This window comes from Coturnix japonica, chromosome 2 (assembly GCF_054131305.1).
Source record: "Coturnix japonica strain WE chromosome 2, WE-NBRP24, whole genome shotgun sequence".
NCBI classification, from domain to species: Eukaryota; Metazoa; Chordata; class Aves; order Galliformes; family Phasianidae; genus Coturnix; species Coturnix japonica.
The window spans coordinates 26,133,555-26,148,418 of NC_140664.1; the positions used below are offsets into that span (position 1 = coordinate 26,133,555).

General features: G+C 38.0%; 1 protein-coding gene across 4 annotated transcripts in view; it reads right to left on the bottom strand.

Moving 5' to 3' along the window:
* Positions 1 to 489: 489 nt before the first annotated feature.
* Positions 490 to 14,864, bottom strand: part of PKIA (cAMP-dependent protein kinase inhibitor alpha) — a 35,680-nt gene continuing 21,305 nt past the window's right edge. For all 4 annotated transcript variants that reach the window (XM_015855875.3, XM_085537265.1, XM_085537266.1 and 1 more), the window contains exons 2-3: positions 6,592 to 6,769; positions 490 to 2,988 (exon numbers count right to left, since the gene is read on the bottom strand). In XM_015855875.3, the coding sequence (XP_015711361.1) occupies positions 2,909 to 2,988; positions 6,592 to 6,742 (231 nt within the window). In that variant the 5' untranslated portion in view covers positions 6,743 to 6,769 and the 3' untranslated portion in view covers positions 490 to 2,908. The remainder of the gene's footprint in view (positions 2,989 to 6,591; positions 6,770 to 14,864) is intronic.

Genomic DNA, 14,864 nt, shown 5'->3' on the forward strand with positions numbered 1-14,864 from the left:
CAGTCTTTGCTTTGTGAAGAAGACATAGATGTTTCTGAAACAATGAACATAAAGCACACGTGGAATTCTTCACTGTTTTGCTGAGGAAGCCATGTATGCAGTGAATTTCCAGCTTAACCACTTCAGTTGTTATTCCCTTCTTAGAGACACCAGCAAATTCCATCAGCTATGTGTATGAAACCTAAATCCTCAGGACCTGCCACTCATGCCAATTTACACTTCTTCCACCTAAAACTTTAGAACCATGGAAAGAAAAACCAAAACCCATGACTAAAATATGCTGTGCTACTTTCCATCAAGGGAAGATGTATCAGAATGCGTTGAAGGCTTCCACCTTTGCTTTAGAAACAAAGGGAAATAAGAAATAAATAGAAGGAAGCAACATAGAAAATCAACAGGAATGGCTGAAATTATTTTGTCCCACAGCAGACTTCAGAAGAAGGAAAATGTACTGAAATTTAAAAAAAAACCAAAAAAAAACCAGTGAAGTAAAATAAGGAAAAAGCAAACACTTTAATATACTCCATTACTTATTCCATTATTATGTTTTCCTGTGACAATATACTGATTGAGTTTCATGGATCATCAATAAAGTAACACTATATAAATCCCCAGAATCTTATTTCCTTCTGGTGTTAGTGCTAAATTGGCGCCAACATGGCATTCGTAACAAAAGGGCAACCAGTTTCTTTGCTCATCTTGAATACCCAATTCAGGAACATCGAGATAAACAAACTAATAAATAATTAGTTTCAAGGTAACAGTATTTTCAAAGCAAATGGACAACTTCTGTTACCAAGAAGATAAAGCATTTGACAGCTCATAAGACAGCGAGGCATTCAACTTTCAAACAAGAAAAGGTGAGAGTTTATATTACACTGATGAACCACAAGCATACTGCTGGTTGTTTTTTTATTAACATTAATTAATGAGCTCATAATTAATACTGATCAGAAGTGGTGGTGGTTGTTTTTTTTTTGTTTTTTTTTTTTCTTTTTGATTTGTTTTGTGTATTTTTTTGTTTTGTTTTGTGTTTGTTTTTTTTTCTGTCCACACATCTCACAAAAGAATTTCATGTGACAAACACTATGATACATATGGCAGAAACAAACAGCTGTGGCCACAAATATGTTTTGTTTACTGATGATTAATATATTCAGGAAGCAATCACACTATTCATTAGTAAAAGTTTACAAACATTAAAAAGTGCGTAACATTTGAAACCAACAACAACACAAAAATATATATAATATATATATAATATATATATAAAGAAAGTGACATCACCTCCCATTAAGAAAAGATCTTTCGACTTTGTGATTAGTGCTTATGTGATTGCCATGGTTTACTAGTCAGTCATTGTCTTTACTCACCTAAATCACACAGAGGTGTAACTGCCCCATCCTGCATTATTCAGCCTCATGTATGGCCTTGTCTACTGGGGCTGACATGGGAAGGAAACCAATTAACACAGCTACTGCAGAATAGGTTACTCATTCATAGGTATTTTAAGTCATCTTAGTAGATGCAAAAGCTATCTCGGTATGTCAATGAATGTTCACTTTGGACTGCCATTTTGGAATAGCTGAAATGTGAAAAATCCAGTACTTTGGGTGCTAGATACAGCTCTCTCACTTCCATTTCCACAGCTTGGCCAAAGGGCTGCTGCAGCAGCTTTCAGTGCTTCGCTGTGCTCAGTGCATCATAAATATGCTACTGGCTGCGTCAACTCAATGGCCTGTACAACTGAGGCAAAGCCAAGGTCTAAACAAAATAAAATATTCTCCCTGGCTGGATCCACCTCATGATCCACTACTTGGTCTATCCTGCAATCTGAAAATCACCCTGGATGATAATTGGCAATAAGCTATGCCAGTTATTTTCCCATGCGTAAACAAGGCCCATCTTTAACGGCGTGAACCAGACAAATCTCTAGCACCATGGAATTTGTTTGAATTTTAACCCATAAAAGGTTATAAATGTGTTCTTAAAACTACCGTAACAATAAAATACTTGGACTAACATTTTAAAAAAATAGCTTGGAGAAAGATTAAGAAATTGGGATTAAAATTAGAAAATGGGGAAGAATAACATCAAAGATTCACTTTGAGTCTCTGATATGCAACTAACTACAGGCAAGTGGCAAAAAATGTACCAAGGACACAAAACACGGCAAAGTATTCACATTAATGAATCGTTTTGAAGGCTCATCTAGTAACAAATTAGAGTGTTTCTCAGTCATTTAGGTTTAGGCATAACCAATTTAGCAGTTGACGTTTTAAAACTATCATGTGCACATCACCACATTATGCAAAAAACCAGCCCTTTCAAAACGCGTGGTAGAAAAATTCACAGTAACAGAAATATTCTTCATAAGCAGTTGAGAAGGGGCAGTGTGGAGCATCTAAGTTGTACAATACAAAAACCATTGTAAGTAACAGAGCTGTAAAACAGATGCAAGTTCTAAAAACGGTGCTTTCTTTACAGTTCTTTTAATGGGTGAACACTTTGGCCAGAGAACTTTAAACTCTGAGGATCACACAAGACTTTGCTTAAGATACACAATTAGATCCTCTGATGTTTCAAAGGCCATTTGCTACAAGATTAACCTGTTTGTTCTACTTTCTAGAAGTGTTCCCACCAAGTAGTCATTACGAAGGGATCCACCTGATGACACTATCCCACAAAACATTACATGTTCAACCATTGCTAATGACAGAGGTAGAGAAAATTCTGTATTCTGTCACAGCTTGTACCCTCATTTTTAGCATTGCGTTGAGTGGGTTCCAGCAGTGAAGACACATGCACTTTCCTTTCTACCAGCTTGCTCATGGAAACAAATTTGTTCCAGCATGCTCTTGTAGTCTGAAAACATCCAGCAGCTGCTCCAGTCGGTCAAAGTCAGATGTCAGCTTTCTTGCTTTGCTGCCTCCCCTTGGGCCTCCCCAGTTTGCTCACTTGGATTTCGTTGTGCATCTCCTTCTCCTTCTGTAAGATACAACAAAAGGATGAAAGATCCACCTCAGACCAAAGAAATCTTCCTTGCTGAACCCTAACTCTTCTTCCACCAATCACAAGAGCAAAGTAAAAAGAAAGTGAATGGAAAACATATCTTGCATTACGTATAACACCTTCAAGTGCTAAAATAGCTAGACTCTGCATCTCAAAGGATACCTTCAGTAATGAATTCCTAGCTGCACATGCCACTATCATTTCAAACACACACCAAGGTTGTTATAAATGACAAAAGTTAAAAAATAATTGTGCTTTTTTGAAAATGTATTTACTGTTGATACTATCACAATATAAAATAAAAACCTCATCACACCAATTCTGAACAGGGATTGATGAAAAGAGGTGCAACTTCAATAGACGCAGTAGTTTGTTAAAGCTTTATTCATTCTTTGCATTCATTTTCAGTGCCATATCCCAAGGCTGTCAGCCCAGCTGTCTCACTGTAAACCACAAAACCATCTGAAGAATAGAAAGCATCTTACAATGACACAGCAAGCAGACACCTCAAAGCCTGTCTAAAGAAAGCTAAGAGATGCCTTGATCTGTAATATCATATACCTATGATATAGGTCTGTAAGTACCTATATGCAAAGCATTATACTGCATAGTATCTTCTGCCTAACGATTAAAGATCTAACACGTCCAGCCAATTAAAAGCTAAGTCCTAATAAGAAAGAAGTCCCTGATTGCTGGTTTAATTATGTAGAGAAATAATGTTAAGACATAGGATGTACCCTGTGTCTTGTAAGGATTCTGAATCATTTGTGTTAAACTAGCAGTAATTAAGATGATTCTAAAGCCTAAGATGCAAAGAAGTTGAACTAGTTTTAAATCTATACCTTATTTTGTAGGCACAAAATTATTTTGTATCCCACAAAATGTTTCTTATTTGCTACAGGCGGAGTTAAAAGTAACAATTTGCTTTGCAAACCACCTTCTCAGAAAATGCTCCTTATTTCTCATGTTCATTTCCCACACCACATTTGATTCCAATAGGATCGATCTACATGCTGTCCCTTCCTACTCTACAGAAATCCCTTTTGTCTGAGTTGTCCAGGCACCTTCTAAAAAGCTTTTGATATTTGTACTAATACTATGTAAGAGCAGACGAGGGTAATCCATTTTTGTTTCCCTTTTTGCCTTTTTGCCAGTATTTGTGCTGACAATTAAAAAGAACCAACAGAATTCTTAGTTAAAAAAAAGGCAAAACTCATGAGAAAAACATTTGCATTTATTTGCATTTAAGTGAAAAATCACCATAGACATTTTGTTATCTAAACATTAAACGTATGCACAAAAATACTGAGAATGAGCATTAAGCTCAGAAGTGAGCTCTCACAAACTCAATGAAAAACTCACAAACCTCCGTTTATTTAATCTATAATACACTTTTGTGTTACTACAAACCTATTCTTCTGCTGACAGACACCCCCTACCAAAAGCCTTCCAATACATTTATGGAAATAATTTTGCATCTTGGTTCTGAGAATTCAACAATTGCCTAAGCACACTCTGGAGCTATTCCTTTTGTAATACGATTGCTATAAGCTATTAAAAGAAATAGTTGCAATTTTTATGTAGTGTTTTGATTCCAGCAGGTAGTATTCAATAAAAATGATACTTGAAGCCATAATACAGTAGGTGAGCTAGCAAAAGCTGTTAATTCTGCCAATATCCAGTTTTAATGCACTTTTCCTCTTAGAACACTACAGGCTCCTCAGTGTCTGTCAATGGTCACAGTGGTTACACCTTAAACATTTCTACCATTATCTAAAATCATTTTTAATGACAACCTTCTACAGTCAGTCCTCCATTCCTGCTCTATACTACTTTTACTTCTCTACTATCTTCATTTTTGTAGATAGTCACAACTCTTATAAGGAAGCCTCCATCTCATTCTTGCACTGAAGTACATTCTTTGGTAGGTATGTTCTGGTAGATATGTTTTGATATGGTAGATATGTTCCAAATATGTTTTGGTAGAGGAGAATATTAGAAAGTCGTTAACTTATTATGGACAAAGAACCACTGTAACTGTAGTTTTGTAAGGTTTGGAAAGACAGGACAGGATAACACTGTAATACTCACAGGAATGACAATGCAATGTATTTTCCAATATTTTTGGTTTTGAGGTTTTTGTCCAGCGCCAAGGTATACTACTAATAAAAGTATATTTTCATTGCATCTAATTCAAACTGCGTGCCCAAAGAAGTATGCTACCATTTCTGTATATCTACCACCTGAGGTAATTTTATAAGCAATTCTATGTACCCCTGAATTATGTATTAGCATTTAGGAGAATGGTTATTTAAACCATTTTCATCGCTACAGTGTTAACTGCATGTGCAAAATGCACACTGACGTATATTACAAGTACAAAGTCACATTCTTTTTATAGTTCACAAAAGAACATAGTTCTGGCTTAGAAGCACTCCAACAGCTAACTGAAAAGCAGGAGTCGTATATTCTCTAAATAGGCAGATCAGACAAAATCAGTGTAAATTTGAGCCTGAAGAAACAAAGCAGGAAGGAAGGCTGGCACAATGTATTTCAAATACCAGTCCATCATTTTAGACATATCCCCACGTTAGAATAAATAGGCCCCTACACACACGCTCATGTATTAAAACCTTTTCTTTTTTGACAGGAGTGCATGCATTTAAAAGCTACTATAGGCCCAAAGGTGGAAATGGTAGAAGCAAGGACTTAGGATTAATTGAGTTTGTGAAAGTCAATGAACAACCACTACAATTTCATACCACCAGATATGATTGTCCAGTGATGAAATTGTCTCTCTGAGCTCTTGCCTACCTCTGAGAAAGATATTTTCACAAAAGAGGAGAGCTGCTTATCAACAGTTTGCTTTTTGCTGCATCTGTTTTCTTCTGCTATTAAAATAAGCATATATCTCCTTTCCTGAAACCTGAAAAGGCCTCTAAGATCCATTCACTAGTTCCCAACCAAGTGACAAGAAAATAAATATAAGCCATGTCAATGTTTTTATTTAATGTAAGGCACTTCACTGTATGCTGTCCCTCCTTTCACTCAGTTGAAGGTGCACAACCAGCTAAAACTTTGGATAACGTTAGCAGTGGAGTTAGGTTTAGGACTGCATTAGTGCTAATCACCTTAAAAGAAGGAAAAAGCACCATCAGAAAGGGGAAAAGATGTCTCATCTGGAAGCAAAGATTCAAACAATGCATCACTATTTCTCTGTCCTCTTGTATCTAAAAACAAAACTAACCTCTACAAACTTTTAAGCAGGCATATGGTCTCTCCTTCCAGCTTCAGATTAAAGAGATTCCTTTTAAAGGATACTATTAATAAGCTGGGCCTTAAAAAATACTTCCTCATCTTCTTTTTACTTCATCTTCTATAAAATTTATCTTCAACTACCCAGCATTCACTGCAGAAAGTTCTTTCTTATTTCAGTAACAATTATTTGCCTTTTATGAAATCTGCGTTTTTATTGCAGGCAACATCTGCTTATCCCAGTTTCAAGAAAAAAGAATGCTTCAAAGGGACATTTCTTCTCATGAAGTTTTAATTAACATTAGAAGACCAAAACACACTCACCTGCTTTATTTATATCCAGCTCTGATAGCTTTAAGGCTAGTTCACTAGAGTTCCCACCTGGAGAGGACACAAGTATGTCGTGTAGTGCATTTCTTCTACCTGTTCTTCCTGAAGCAATGAAGTCTGCATATGTAGATTCCACATCAGTCATTGCTAACAAATATCCACATAGCAGTACCTGGGTGAGAGAAAACACCAGTACTTAGAAGACCAATAGAACAGATGATGTTATAGAAGCAGAGCAGAAGAACTCTTACTATGGGCTCTTACTGAGCAGAGGACTGGATGTGTAGCAAAAGGAGATACCTCAACCTTTAAATCCGGAGAAATTAGAGCAGAAACATAAAGAAATGCCAAAAAACAAAATCAAAAACAAACAACAACAACAACAACAACAAAAAGTGTGAGGTGTGGATTTTATGCAACTTGTATTCAATGGCATTTTATACAACTTCATTTATCATAGTTCATAAAGTGCTACTTTCTAAAAGCAATGACCTCAGCAACATAATTTCTTTATAGAGCTGTCTCTGCTTTTAATATTAGCTGGGAAGTAGGAGGAAGGTAGGGGGTGGAACAAAGTTCTTTTCTGCACAAAAAGCAGAGCACAAGGATTAAGAAAGTACAAACTGATAACAGTATGTGCTCATGCACAGGCACTGATATGTTTTGTGCATTTGCTTTTCCTCTAGTATGGTTAATTTTGGCTTTGTATATAGACCCCTTCAAATTCTTTTTGGTGCTCTAGCTACACCAAAGTGAATGTGTTACCAAAAAGTCAATGAAGTGAGTGGAGATAAGCTAATAGAGTACAAGAGCTGAACTATAAAGCACAGCTTAAAATGCTAAGTTCCGCAAGCTAGATATAGGTCGGAATTCTTTTCCAATGGAAGTTGTTTTTCATGTCATTATGGAATATGTGATGATATGCCTTAATGTAAAGTTTGCCAATAGGGGAAACTTGAATTTCAACCTCAGTAAGAGAAAGATTTGCATCTTTGCTGGACTGTCTGCCACAGCTTTAACCTGATGGATTAAAACTTTCTTTTGCTGATGCCACTTTTAATGTAGCTCCATTTATACTAAGGCTTTATGCAAAATGCCAGATGAACAGGTTTTAGATGTAACCTCTCTACATTTTATGTCTGGATATAGGAGGATGATCATGGAAGCTTTCTGGTGGAGCAGTACTCTGAAGAAAAGCAGCACTGGGGAACCACTACACATCAGCATCACCCCCAAAGCTATATGCTTCCTTCAGTTCTAAGCTGCACTTCTTGGGCTTTACATACTGCAAAGAGAACTTGGCCAGAAGAGGTAGGTTTAGCTGTGTGCAAATGCTTTTAAGCAGTTCCTACGATACACAGTTTCTGGATGCTGAGGAAGACACTACTAAGAGCAGCAAATGATTCAAGAGATAAAACTCTTTAAGTAAAAAGGAAAAAAACCAACAAAACACCTTCATTCCATATAACCTCTTTATTTAAATAGCTATGTAAGAAAACAGCCAACTCATTCCTACACTTAGATCTGAATTATCTTCACAAATTCTGGCCATTCATCTTCACCCCAGTCCTCACCTCCACAACTTCATCAGCTTTATGAGGGGCTATAAGTAAGTTGCCTGAGAAGCCAAAAGAGGGTTCTAAACCATATTTTATCCAGACTAAATATAACTGTATCAAGTATCACTGCAAGGCTGACGTATTTGAAAAAGTTCAGGGCTATCAAGCTTTGGTGTCTCATGTCAAATGCTGGATGGCTGACATAGTAATTTTACTCCTATGAACAACCAGTATGAAACAGGAAACTGCGTTATAAAAAAAATAAATTAAAAACCCCCACACGTTAAAATCCAACAACAAACACCCAAAGAATGGAAGGGGTCAGCACTGTCTGAAAGCCTGTCTGACACACATGAACAGTGTTGTGCCTCACAATTAGCTAATACTATACTAACACTAATGCCTTCACGAGCACATGTACACATGTACTCTGCACTTCCTGTGCACTGCTCCCTTCTTGAAGTTCCCTAAGAGTATGGAAACAAATGAGAAATCTACCAGTTGTTCTTTCCTCAAGGTGCAGCCGTTTCAGTACCAAACATTTCAGCAATGTGTTAAGTAAAGTGCATAAGTGAAAAGAAACAGTGAGGACCTGTTCACTGACAAATATCATCCAGCAAGATCAGAATACAAAATGTCTGAAATAGAACTTTCTGGATCTAAGTAATATATGTACAACTTGGATTTTGTCACTAGTGTAGTGTTGGTCCAAAGTCATCATGGGTATCACTCTGGCCAAGCTATTGATTTCACTTAGTGTGGGGGAAGAGAAAATAGAACCAAACAAACCAACCAAAACCACCACAGTAGAATATTCTTTTACCACTTTGGAAGCTGCAAATCAGTGCGTCAGGAATAGAATAAGCAGAGAAGTCCATGACCGAGATGAAACAAGCTGTCTATAAAGCCAGCAAAAACAAGGTCTGCTCTACACCATTTGCAACTCCCTGGACTGCACAAAGTTTGCACTCCACAGATTATACTTTTGTGAGATTATCATCTTCATGAGACACTCCATAAAACACAGAACACTGAGGGAATTCTCAGGCTTACTAACTTAATTTTAGCTAGGAAACAAGCTATAAAGCCATACAGAAATGTACTTGTGGAGAATTTTTAAGGCTCGTTTTCTATGGGCTCAATATGGCATTACTAGAAACATTCAGAACAGGAAAAGAATGTTATGAAACATACATTTATTAACACTTCCAAGTTTTCCTGTCTGCATCTTCTTTTAAATGCCAAACACCATTCTGTTATGCATTGACATTATCCTGAGACATTACGGTATAAATATGGAGCTCCACTGCCATTACCTAAGAGCTTCCCTTCCAGTGACTGCCACAGTGTCCATCAATCTCTAATGAAGTCACCGAATCAGTTGTTAAGATATTACCATTCACTTCTCTTTACCCTATGTGGAACTAATTGAGTTTGCAAATTATTCTGTGAAACATAACTTCGATTTTCATTAACAGATACTACTGTAGAAAAAGTTGTGATCCCAGTCTTCTTTCTACAATTTACTTATTACATTTTCACAGAATCACAGAATCACAGAATTGTAGGGGTTGGAAGGGACCTCTAGAGATCATCGAGTCCAACCCCCCTGCCAAAGCAGGCTCCCTACACCATGTCACACAGATTTCCCACATGCTATGAAACCGAAAACCAAAGGCTGATAACCTCACTGCTTCTACCAACTGAATTAGCACGCTAGAGGAAGCAGAAACAAGAATAAGAAGAAAGCAGTTGCATTGAAATAAGGAATATGAAACTTGGTGCTGCAGAACTGGATACCAAGGTAACTGGTAAGGTGCAATCTCACCACAGAATCATAGAATGGCTTGGCTTGGAAGGGACCTCAAAGATCATCTAGTTCCAGCCCCCTTGCCATGTGCAGGGTTGCCACCTGAAGGCTCCCCCAGAGTAGAGCCATTTTGCTTAATAAAAGGTTAGAATGTCAACTGCAGCACCGGGGATTAACATAAAGCCACTTTCCTCGACTTCCTAGTCTCTTGAAGCATCTCAAATTGTGTGAAATAATTCAATTTCTTTTACCCTCCAACTCCTTTCTTTCTATTGAGGTTGTGTGCAGAATTACTGTCAGGCTCCTTAAGAATTATGGAGAATGAGGATAGGGAGGAAGGTAAACAGATACAGTATGATCACAGGAGACTTTGCTGTCTTGGATTTTAGCCCATTTAATGACATCTTTGTCATTATAAATGAGTATTCCAGATAACACGTAATGCTACACCTTCAAAGGGTCTACTTTTATATACTGTGAATCTGAAGTTGTACTGTAAGCATTGTGAGGAGTAGAATTAGTATGTAGAGAACTCAGAAGGAGAAAAAGATGATAAGAACAGCATTATAAAGTATGTATGAAAGAATCAGCATTGGCGTTCTTAGAAAGCTCCCTGAATACTTCTTGGTCTATGCAGTACAACTTCTTTTCAATGAAATTTTCCACCTCCAATTTCTTGAGGTAACTGTCACATTTATGTTCTTTTCCTTCTTTTATATACTTGGGTTCTACTGAAAAGTAATAGTAAAAATCCAAAATTTAGTGGTGGCTTTCATACATGAAATCCCAGTTTGATGAGATTTTACAACTCAGTGAAAGAGGTTTTACATAAAATTTTGTTATCAAGAGTTTGGAAGTGAAACTACATGAAATATGTGACATACTGACATAAATTAAAATCAGTGTCTCTGCAGCTCGTGGGCTAGAAGTACCCTGAGACATTGAATCTAATGTTTTCAAGAGATTAACTACCTAAAAGAAACCAAAACCCTTTAATAAAAAATATCAATTGGCAACAATAGTTTATTTTAAAATGGATGACAGAGACTAAGAATTAACACTTGACACGTCTACAACATTTGACGTACGCTGCCTGCTAGTTCAGGAGAGCTGCCATCTTCTTGGTGATGATGCAGTGTATATTTAAGAGGCACAGTCCTTCAATGTTTACTTCCCTTCTTTCTTCACACATGTTTAATGATGAATTTAAATTAATGGATTTTTAGGTAAAACTCTCCCAGGTTTTGGCTGCTAAATGTTGTATCACAATCAGCACATTATTTAAAGATAATTAGCTATGTTCAGCCTTCATAAAGGAAAAAAAAAACACAAACAAGAGAACTTGTCATTTAATAGCATGTCTGTTTTAGAGATGTATAATTATGCTTTTAAGAAAAAAATAGTTAATATGTTTCTCTTCTACAAGAGCTGCTTTAGTATCTTCTGACTAAAGAGATCTACAGAACTACAAGGGAAAGATTTAAATACTCTGTCTATGCTTAACCAATACTGACTATCCTCATGACCACAAGGATTTGGCCTCTCATTTACCACTTAATTTTAGTTCAGTATTCCTCTCTGCATAAACACAGTAGGTGTACCACGACATTAAATAAAAAGGAAAAAAAGTAAAAGTCATGAGTTTTGCTCATGAAGCATCCCTGTCCTCCTTATTCAGGATTCATTCTGCAAACAAGTTATTTATCTCAGACACTTCTGTCAACAAGTGCCAACCTACACAGATAGAGCTTTAAAGGTATTTAGCAGTTTAATTCTCATCAGAGAATATAGCTGAATCTCGAAACAAAAAGTGGCATACAGGCAATATGCAACACTGTTGAGTACTCTTCCGGTTAAGCAGGATGTGGTTGTGCTTTGTAAGAACTGGCACTATCAGGGCTGTGAATAAGGCCAAGTTGCTGTAAGTAAGAATCAGAGGAAGGCCAACAAGACTGACATCCTGGTGGGATCCTGTTATAGATCATCAAACCAGGATGAGGACATGGACATGAGATTCTACATGCAACAAACAGAAGCCATGTAATCACCAGCCCTTGTTCTCATGGAACAACTTCCCTGATGATGGAAATAAAATACACTCCAGAGGAAGCAGTCTAGGAGGTTCCCAGAGTGTGTGAAAGATAACTTCCTGACAGCCTGCTAGGGAACCTGTCCTGCTAGACCTGCTCTTCACAGAGGACAGATGGGAGATGTGGTGGTCAAGAGCTGTCTTGGGCAGAGCGACCACAAAATGGTACAATTCTCAATCACTAGTGAAGTTAGGAGGGAGGTCAGCAAAACTGCTACCTTGGACTTCTGGAGGGCAGACTTTGAACTGTACAAGACACTTATGGGGAGAGTCCCTGGGGAATCAGTCCTGATGGGCAAAGATGCCAGCATATGCGGGGAGAAAATCAGAAAGGCTAAAGTCCATCATGAGCTCAATCTGGCCATTGTGGTACGGGACAACAAAAAAAAATGTTTTTACAAACATATTAACATTAAGAGGAAGGCCTAGGAGAATCTCTGTTCTTTACTAGATGTGTCGAGAACAGGGGATAAGGAAAAGGCTGAGGTTCTCAATGCCTTCTTTGTCTTTAATAGTCAGACATTTTACCTTTGGGATACTCAGCCTCCTGACATGGAATTCTGGGGTGAGGAGCAGAATAAATGCCCCATGATACAGGTGGAAAAAGTCAGAGACCTGCTACTCCACCTGGACAGTCAGAAGTCCATAGGGACAAGCAGGATCCACCTGAGGGTACTGAGGGAGCTATCGGACATGATCGCCAAGCTGCTCTGCACCATCTAGCAGTAGTCCTGATAAAATGGGGTATTCCCTGATGACTGGAGACTTGCTAATATGATTTTCATCTACAAGATCATGCCTGTCAGCATGATCTTGGTGCCAGGAAAGGTTATGGAGCAGATCATCTTGAGTGTGATCACATAGCTTGTGTGGGACAACCAGGGAATCAGACCCAGTCAGCAAGGGTTCATGAAAGGCAGGTCCTGCTTGACCAATCTCCTCTCCTTCTATTAGTATTTTGATTTTCCTTCTCTAGAACAGTTTCCACTGCTCACTGCTGGGCCAAGTTCTAAAACAGTTATGGTGTATAATTTACTTCTAGGCAATACTCCTATCACTACAGTTACTGTTTTCCTTCAGGACAATCTCATCCAATACAATTTTGGAAGGTCTTTTGCCTTCCAATCTCAGAGAAAGAGACTTCACTTAATAGTCATCCATCCTGTCACACTGCTCCCATTCCCAAGAGAACAAGTTTGCATCTTGTGATGTTCTGCATTCTGACAGTTTGACTGATACGACATCTACAACATCATCTTGCAGATAACATAAGAATTTCAGAGAAGAAGCTTAGAGCTTATTGCTGTACCTTCTTGGGCAGTGACAAAAGTAGCACTGGAAGGAAGGGAAACCTTTTTTTTGGATACCAATATGATGAACAGCTCTATGTTACCAGATTTTTAATATTGGCTCTTTTATTTGCCTTTAATAAGAAATAATTGCCTCTTGCGAAAAGCAAAGTTGCAAAACCATAATGTGCTTCTGTTGAGATTTCACATTTCATGTGCAGGCTTGGAGTCTGCCAGGAATACACCCAATGACAGTGTACTTCTCAGTATCATTCAGGGAAATGATTTTAAGTTAAAAGAGGGAAGATTTAGGTTGGATGTTAGGGGGAAGTTCTTCACTAGGAGAGTGGTTAGGCCCTGGAACAGGCTGCCCAGGGAGGTAGTGGATGCCCCGTCCTTGGAGGTGTTCAAGACCAGGTTGGACGGGGCCCTGGGCAACCTGATCTAGTAAATGTGTATGTTTGGTGGCCCTGCCAGGCAGGGGGGTTGGAACTACATGATCCTTGAGGTCCCTTCCAACCCGGGTCATTCTGTGATTCTGTGATCTGCTAAGATCCATACCATGGGCCGGCATGGAGACCTGTGAACATGAGACAAGTAGCTTTTTAATAAGAGCCTCTTTGTGCCACAATACCTTACTCTGTATTTCATTCATAATATATTTGATCAACTTTTGGCTCATCAATAAAAAATCCAACACCTCCATGCATTTTGTTTTCTTTTGCAGGCATTTAACATCTACTTTACATCTGAATTAGTTTTTCCAACCATCAGATTTTCTGTCTTTCTTTTAATGGCTACCAAGAAGCTACAAAACAACTGCAACAACAACAAAAGCATTAGTTTAGTTAACAGCATTTCAGCTCTTGATTCAACAGCAGTTCAATTTATTATCTCTCACATGATAAATTCACATTCTGCACTGCATGTCATTTCACTTCAGTTTGTCTTCATCTCAGCCTTGCATTTTTTCAAGGTTTCCATCCTTTTTGCATTCTGTTCCCATGTGTACTCTGATTGCTTTAGAGTCTAAGGCCTGCCTGGCTCTGTTGCTATGCAACAGCATAGCCTACTTAAGGCTTCCTGAAATAATCCTCTCAAACGGGCTTTTTTTAGACTTGTTTCCAGCAGGAATACTTTACTGTTTCATTATAACGGACCACCGATACTATTATCACAAGATTAGACTATGGTCACCTGGACAGTCTGGGTACTGAGACGACAAAAACAAGGTTATTGCATGTAACCTCTGGCACTGAAACAAGAAGGCATGAACATCTCAAATACTGCTATATTCTGGCTAGATATTCTTTAGGTGTAGAAGAGTCATGAATTTCTTCACTAGGGGAAAGTTTTTACCACTAAGGGAGAAAACAAAACCACAATCCTCTACTCAATTTAGAAAAGCAAAAGACAACCAACGAACCAACCAACCAAAACTGAGAAACAACCAAAAAAGACCCCAAAAGCAACCAAGCCCCCCCAAACCTGAACTTATTTGAATTTAACTTGAAATTTAA